The sequence below is a fragment of the Musca vetustissima genome, unplaced genomic scaffold (genome assembly GCF_032173495.1).
Source record: "Musca vetustissima isolate MV318-11 ecotype Yass unplaced genomic scaffold, APGP_CSIRO_Mvet_v1 utg29545, whole genome shotgun sequence".
NCBI lineage: Eukaryota > Metazoa > Arthropoda > Insecta > Diptera > Muscidae > Musca > Musca vetustissima.
The window spans coordinates 1-8,615 of NW_026884205.1; the positions used below are offsets into that span (position 1 = coordinate 1).

General features: G+C 33.5%; 1 protein-coding gene across 1 annotated transcript; it reads left to right on the plus strand.

Annotated features, from left to right (window-relative positions):
- The first annotated feature begins 444 nt into the window (after window positions 1-444).
- Window positions 445-3,546, plus strand: LOC133331203 (uncharacterized). Its single transcript, XM_061539604.1, has 2 exons — window positions 445-2,390; window positions 2,448-3,546. Exons 1-2 carry the CDS (start codon window positions 445-447, stop codon window positions 3,544-3,546), a joined length of 3,045 nt encoding a protein of 1,014 aa, XP_061395588.1.
- The last annotated feature ends 5,069 nt before the right edge of the window (window positions 3,547-8,615 follow it).

Here is an 8,615-nt window from a genome sequence, read left to right on the forward strand (position 1 = left end):
AAGAAACTCTAATGCTATTAAATTTCCCATGTTGTGGTTTTTTGCATAACGGTATTGACATTACAAGCCGAGTGCTGTGAACTTTAAATTGACTTTGGACCAATAAACCTAAGCTTTTTTTGTTGGAGTGCAAGGCAACAGACACGAACGATCAAAAGGCCAGCAATAATGTTTGGTTCACACGATTCCGTTTAAAGAGGAATACAAGAGACAAACAAAAAAAGCAAGAAAATCCAATAGTTTTTTTCAAGCAATTGCCAGCCAACAAAAAGCTAAACTACCAATACTCACATAGAAGAAGAAAAACCAATTGAAATTAAAACAAAAAAAATATTTGCAAACCAAAAAAGAACCAACTTGCAAATTTTTGATTAAATTTGTTTCTTATAGAAACGTTAACATTTAAATAAAATCAATTAAATTATTTAAAAAAATCCATTAAAAATGAGTGACCAAGATACCACAATGTCCAACGCTCCCCCGAGTATACCACAAGCAGAGGAAATAATCGATCTTAGTCGTAGAGATTCTAAGGCACTTCAGGTAGCTGATGATCAATGGCCGGAAGGTGAGCGAGAAGTGTGTGAAGTTCGCAGTCAACATATAAAGAATGGGCACACGTTTGTGGTGACCACAGTGCGTACCGAAACCACTACCATGACCAGCACCGAAACTAGCATGGAAACGATTAAAAAACAGCAAGAAGAAGAAGAGAAGGATGAACTAAAAGCCATACCCATAGGGATAGAAGAAAATCTTCCCTCAATAAAAAATATGGAAGAGGAACAACCATGTTGTAGCAACAGCAGTTCCTGTTCATCACCGGAACACACAAATAAAGCCATTGTACCTCTATCCTCCTCACTGCCTTCGAAGCTTTTGCGCTTCCATGCCAAACGTTCTGCGCAGGCTTTACTACATCAAGTCGATTCACAAAATCAATCAATGGACTCACAATTTGGCAGTGATGAAGGTATGCCACCAGGAAGTGGCACTGGCAATACTAGTGATGATGATAGCTGCCACGAGAGTATGGGAGCCTCAGCTCCACCCATGTCTCCACCACCACCACGCAATTCACCCTCCGAAAATGGTGATGAAAAAATTGATGTTGGTATGGGCTCCTCAATTGAGGGTTCCGAAGAATCCGAGGAGGATGATGAACTCAAACCCTTGGCTGTGGATAATCATGTTTTACATGACATCGATTTGACATCGTCGCCAACACGTAATTCGCCACTAAGTCCCGTGGCAGATACCAGTTTAACCAGCAGCACCGGCACAACTACCACTGCAGTATTAAGTGAGGCTAATTTAGAAAAATTCCGCAAAAATCAAACCGGATCTCATACACATCATCCGCACATGGATAATATCTATTTACATCCGAATTTCAAATATGATATTGCAGCAGAACCGAATGCCACTGTAGTCAACACCACCGAACAAAAACGTGTTCATCGTTCCTTTTTGACCATGAAAAAACCTGAGCCGGAACCGGCAAATTCTGTTGTGTCCCAGGCCACCACAGTTTCCATGGACAACAATAAACCTTTGGTCAATGAAATTGATACCTTGGATCCGGCACTAATTCCCAGTGATGAGCTGGCTAGTGAAATTGCCGAAGCTGTGGAATTTTATTTCTCCAATGAATCCATACTCAAGGATGCCTTCCTGCTAAAACATGTCAAACGCAACAAGGAGGGTTTTGTAAGCCTTAAATTGGTGTCGAGCTTCAAACGGGTACGCCAACTGACCAAGGAATGGAAAGTTGTGGGTAACGCCGTTCGACGCAAATCTACTAAAATCGAATTAAATGATTTGGGCACCAAGGTAAGGCGTATTGATCCCTTGCCCAATTTCGATGAAACCATGCCCTCACGTACCATTGTGGTGTGTGATCTGCCTTTGGATAAACTGACCATTGAAAAGGTTTCTGATCTCTTTTCGAAGTGTGGTGAAATTGCCCTGATACGTATTCTAAAACCTGGCATGGCCATACCCGTAGATGTGCGACAATTTATGAATAAATATCCGGAAATGCAACAAAAGGAGTGTGCTCTCGTGGAATATTTGGAATCTGCCTCGGCACGTGAGGCTCGTAATTTACAGGGTCCCTTTAAGGTTTACGAAATGGTTGCACCGAAAAAGAAAACCGGCAAGAAGGCAGTAATTCAGGTCACTGCTCCCGTTGTACGAATGGTGGAGAATTATCGCTACTTTAATGATCACAACTATGAACGTACGCGAGGCGGTAGCTTCAGTGGTGCCACTGTGGCTCATGATTTTGATTTGCGTTATCGTTTGAAACGCAACAATTCCGACTTCTCAGCCAAGACATATCCTACGGAAGTACCAAATGCCTATGTTGCTAATGGCGGACATCAGCAGTTCCATGGACATGCTCCAGCCTACAATGGAGCACATCGTGGTAGCTTTGCTGCCAGTGAACCACAACATCAGAATATGAGTAGTTCTGCAGCTCCGGCGACGACTGGACATCATCACAGTTACCATTATCAACCTAGGGGAAGTATAAGCCAAGAATCTGGACCACAAAGTCCTATTTCACCGGGAACCAATCCCAATTACTTTGCCTATAATCCTAGGCGTTATAGTAATACCTCTACAATATCGGCAAATACTGCAGCTAATATGAATACGACAATGGTGGATCAAAACAAACCAATTCATCATCAACACCATCACAGCTCAAGTGGTTTGGTCAACAGTGGTTCGGGATCGAATTTACAAAGACGTCTCTCCAATTGCTCGCAAGAAGGTGGCGGCGGTTATGCCGATATGGTAAGACGCACATCAAACTGTTCCGATAATGCACCACAGAGGCGAGATTCAAATTGTTCCGACAATTGTCCTTGCTCAAGACGTGTCTCAGATTTTGGACAAAATACCGAGGTCTATCGCAAGTCTTCTTTGGGTTCAGTGGGTAGCAACAGTGAAAGACGTTTCTCCAATGGTTCGATGCAATTCGAGAGAACCTTTTCGAATGCCAGTGACATCAATAATGTCAGGAGCAACGAGAACAGCTATCATCGTCGTATGTCCAACGATTTCAATTTGGATCGTAAACAGTCATTGGACACACAACCTGGAACACCCTATGAAGATCCCAATGTTGGTGGAGGTGGCGGTGGGTATAATGTCTTCCCCAGACGTTATTCGAACAACTTTAACAATATCAGCAGTAAATTGGCTCAATACGATAATGCTCAATATATTGGAGGACGTCGTATATCCACCGATTCTGGTTACGATCGTCGTTGTTCATTTGGTTCGGAATATGAAGGTTCGCCACGATCACGTACCGGTAGTTTTTTGAATAGCTACAAACATGGACAGAATGATTATGATGGTCAACCGAGATCACGTACCGGCAGTTTTATTGATGGTTCACCGCGATCCCGTTCGGGATCATTTGCTACCCGTGCAGCCGAACATTTGGTACGTACACCCATGGGTCCTGATGGTAGTAAAGGTTTTGGTTTTCGGGCACGTAAACTGGAGCAGACAATTGGACCGGTCTAAAGCGAGGGAATTGGTTCTAAGGGGATAATTTTCTTTCTACACCTTTGCGCTAAGAATAAAATGGTAAGAAGAATATTTTTGTTTTGAAATGTGTTGAAAAATACATAATATTTTTTTTGTTTGTTTGATTGCAACGAAAGTGTTCATGTTCAAGTATGTATGTAGTATTGTTTCCTTTTTGAAATATTAAGCAGGATAATTTAAATGTAAGAAGAGAATTTAATATGATGTAAGAGAAAAAATGTCAATGGCTGTAAAAATCCTCTAAAAAACCCTCTGCCAATTCTCGTAGGTTTTTAATTGCTGATATACATATGTATTTTTTGATTACGGGTTTTAAAACCACATAAGTTTGTTATAATTATTATATTTTTCGAATTCTTTTTTTTTGAGTTGTGGGAAAATTGCAGTATTTTAGGTTATAGTTTTTAAGAATTTATTGTTTTTTATGTTTTAGCTTAAACAAACAACAACGCAATTGGCAAATATATAGACAATAAATTGAGGTATGAAGTTGATTTGAAAATAAATGACAGGATATTGAATGATTATTTTGGAGAAGGTTTTAGGAGTGCGAAATTTTAAATCGATTGGTAATGAATGTGCAAAAATCATAGTAATTTTTAGAAATTCTCAGGTATTAGTTTTTAAATCAAATATACATTGAAATTGGTTTTTTATTTTTTGCCGATTCTGGCACAATGAAATTTTGAAATAAAGGAAAAAACAAATTTCGATTTTCTAACAAGTCTCAAAAGAAGAATTTATTTTTTATTTATATATTTAATAATATAATATAATTAGGAATTAGGTATTTTTTTCGTATAGTAATATCGATTTTTAATTTGTAATAGAATCTAGAATATATTTTCAATATAAATATAAAAGGTTGGGAGATAACTGAAATATATTCATGCAAAACATGTTTCATACAGAATTTGAATTTCACCTGGAAACATTGATTGTACACATAAGTCGCCAAGCAAATGTCACTGTAAAGATTTTTCAATAAAGTCACCCATCTAGCAAAAGTCAGCTGTTAATTCTTAAGTCTAATGTCAAATATGTTGACTTTCTTTACGTTTTCATCATGACACAATGAATAGGTAGTCCATTTAGCGCAGCTGATGTCTCGTTTAACTGTCAAAGTGGGTAATTTCTACTTGAATTCAATGTGCAGTGTTGCCAACCATTTGAAATGGTGTAAGAAAAATTTTGACAGATAATCGAGACAAAAACAAAGGTTTTTGTTTTGATACATAACCTTATTATTGAATCATGGTTTTCATAATGGAAGTCAATTCACAATAATGGATTTTGACAGCAAACTTGTGAATCAATGGACGAACCACTATGACAGGAAGCCAATTATAATTCCTTAGCTACATAAGGGAATGCATTTCTGGAGGAACTGAATTGAAATAATTGTAGCCAGGGTGAAGACAGATAGGTCTCCTGTGGTAAAGGAGACCCCCTAGATATACCGAAGACATGGATTTCACTCATGGCACAATAAATAGATAGTCCATTTAGCTCAAAGTGCGTAGTTTCTAATTGAATTCGATGTGCAATGTTGCCAACCATGTGAAATATTATAGGAAAAAGTTGACAGATGGTCAGGACAAAAACCAATTTTTTTGCTTTGTTTATTATTACATCATGAATTTCACTATAGTTGAATCTAGGCCAGCATAATCTATATAGCGAGGACAAAGAATGTAGTCTTTCATAGATGAGTATTTTGTCTTGGCTCGTAAAATTTAGGGCTATATAAGTCGACAACCGATAAGCCCATACATATTTTTGACATTTAGCTTGAGAATGAACAGCGTTTGGTATGCATCATGGCACAATAAATAGGTAGTCCATTTAGCATGGCTGGATATACGATTAAGTGTTAAAGTGCATGCAATGTTGCCAACCATGAAAAAAAAAAGTATTAGATAAAATTTGACAGATAGTCGAATAAAAACCGGATGTTTTTCTGTTGATAGATCACGTTATTATTGCATCATGGATGAGTTGTTTATCTTGGCTAGTAAAAAATAGGGATATATAAGCAGACAACCGTTTAACACATTAACTGCCGTCTTATACTAAAGGTTAGACTTCAATACTGGCCAATTTTGAAACCCAGAAAAATATTGCCTTATTTTGTAAAAAAAAATTGGTCGAATCGGAAAAAAATGGTTTCATTTGGGCTCCAAAACCGCTTTGTATGTGTTTCGTAGGCGGTCATTTGTTACAAAATAATGCAATGTCTTAAGAGAGAAGATAGAGATGTAATTTTTCATTGTGTACAACTTGGTAATTCTTGGTAATTAAATGAACTTCATTTTCTAATGGGAAAAATAGAGATACGTAGGTCGGCCATATATTGTGACTCCATATCCCAATAGTGCAACTATTTTGAATAGTCAATGAAATTAATAGAATTTATGCTCGAATTTAGTTCTGACGAAAAAGAATATTGTCCGTAACAGGGACGTACGCAGGGGGGCGGCCTGGGGGGCCCGGGCCCCCCCGAAATGATTTTTTTCACAGTAAATTTGTGTTTGCAACAGCGAATTTTTTCATTTTGTACTATAATATATTATATTCAATTGGTTAATAAATAATTGGCTGAAAAAATTAATGGGTCATATTTTATGTTAACAAATTAAAAAAAAAATCTATCCAATTAAAAAATAAATATTTTAAATCGGAAATTTAAAAGATTTTACTTTACTTAAACATTAAATAAAATGAACTACAAGAATTTACATAGGGCCAAAATCTAATAATTTTTGGCCATAAAAATTATCTGACAATTAAATAAAAACCCACCACTTGAGATGGGACCAAGGGTATAAACAATATGCCTAGATGTATTATGATTAAAAATAGCAATGACGAATAAATAATAAAATAAACGAAAAATAAACATTTTCAAAGATATGGTTAAGATTGTCTCGAAAGAGAAGTAAATATAAAAATACATTTATTATTTTTATAAAAAATTTTTATTAGTTTTCATAATTTTACTTTATAAACGACATATTTATATTAAAAACGACAATTGTATTTTTTAAAGATTCTCGACATAAATAATACAAATAATAATTAGTTTAAGATTGAAAATACTGCAAAATTTCCCACAACATAAAATATATTCATATTTTTCATAGGTTTTATTGTTAACATAATGAGTAATAAAATGTTTTCTTTTTTTAATTAGGATCTATTAACAATAAAATAATTGTGAAAAATAATAAATATTAGAATTAATAACATTTTAAAATTATTATTATTATCAGATATAATTTAATTTTACATAAAAAAATTGTTAAATTAAAACAAACGAAACATGAAAAACTTCAACTCAAATTTCCAAGAAGATAACACATAATAATGAAAAAAATTGGCATTGAATTTGTACTTAATTGGAAATTTATTTCAAAAAAGAAAATAAAATAATCGGAGTTCTTATCATTTTTTTCAACGGAAACCATCAAAAATTCTGTGGGTTTTAAAAAAATTAGTAAATTATTTTTTCACAGTACAAATCAAATTGGTAACACAATTCCTTAAGGTATAAAATGTATATGTAATAGTATATATAAAAATATTCATATACAATGCCATAACATGAATTTATAAATCAATTATAAAATATATATATTTTTTAAATACTATTAAAACTACTACGTGGGGTGTTATTTTTGAAAAGGTTAATATTTTTAAATTTAAAGTGCAAATTACAAGTTACCATTTGTTAAAATATATATATATATATATATATATTTTTTAATATATTGCATAAAATTGAGGCAATAATATATAGTTGTATACAATTTTACAAATTTTTTTTATTGGCTTAAAGTTCCATGTTTTCTCATAATTTCCCCCAAAAAATCCTTTCCCCAATTCCCAAAAAATATTCCATTACATTCCATTGTTCCTTTCCCAAATCCCAAACCATATTCCCATACAATCCAATATTCTACCACCATCCTATATCCCTTCCCAATTCCATATACCTTAAAATCCCTACACCATGATTATATGGAACCTAAATTAAAAAATGTATAAAAATTAGCTCAAACTGCCATGAATATATAATACATATAAACATCAAATTGAAATCATTCCATAATCACAGAATTTTGAAAAATGTAATCAGAAATTTCTTGAACTATTTTCTGCAAAATAAAAAAATATATTTATTAACTTTTTTTAAAAATAACACCCTTCCATCTACTCTCTTTCTAGCTATCTTAGTTTGTGTTCATTGTTTTAATATTTTTTTTCAAATATGATTCTAAGGTGCCAATTTATAATAATGCTAATATTTTATATTATAAAATCTTTGTTATTTTATTCTTATACATATTTAATTAGTATATCTTATTAGTTTTATTTAATTATATTTAATGCTTAACTATTTCTCATAAACATATATAATATATTTATTTTGTTTTTTTTCTTGTTTTATCTTAAAGTTTGAATAGTTTTTAATTATTTTTAGGATTTACGATATATATACAAATGTTAGTAATATAAATTAGTATAAATATTATAATAAAAACAATAAATAAATATTTTTCTATACAAAATTATTTGTTTTCATTAGTAATGGTGAACGGGTAAGTTTAAAAGCGAAGCAATGTTGATAGAATTTGCCAAGGCTCCTACTCTTTTTGGGTACCAAATGTTTCCACTACAAATTAAATTTACGGTATTTTGGGGGTGTTTTTTAGCGCATTTTAAACCGAATTCGCTGAAATTTGATACAATGGGTTCTTATTGGGTACCAAATTTTTTCACTTAAAATTATAAATATAGGCCCATTTTTCGGGTAGCCCCCATATAAGACACCCACAATTTGCGGTATTTTGGGGTTCTTCAACCGAATTCGCTGTAATTTGGTATGTTCCCTATATTTTCATTTCAAGTATCGGTCAGTATACATATGGTGGAGGGTATCCAAAGTTCGACCAGGCCGAATTTAACGCTTTTTCACTTGTTGATATTTTGATTTTTTTTATACAAATTACAAAATTAGAAAAATCTTTTAAATTCCTTGAAAC

Coding starts and splice junctions, on each gene's coding strand:
- LOC133331203 (XM_061539604.1), top strand. CDS start 445: ATGAGTGACCAAGATACCACAATGTCCAACGCTCCCCCGAGTATACCA. Junction 2,391..2,447: donor GCTAATGGCGGACATCAGCA/GTTCCATGGACA, acceptor CTTTGCTGCCAG/TGAACCACAACATCAGAATA.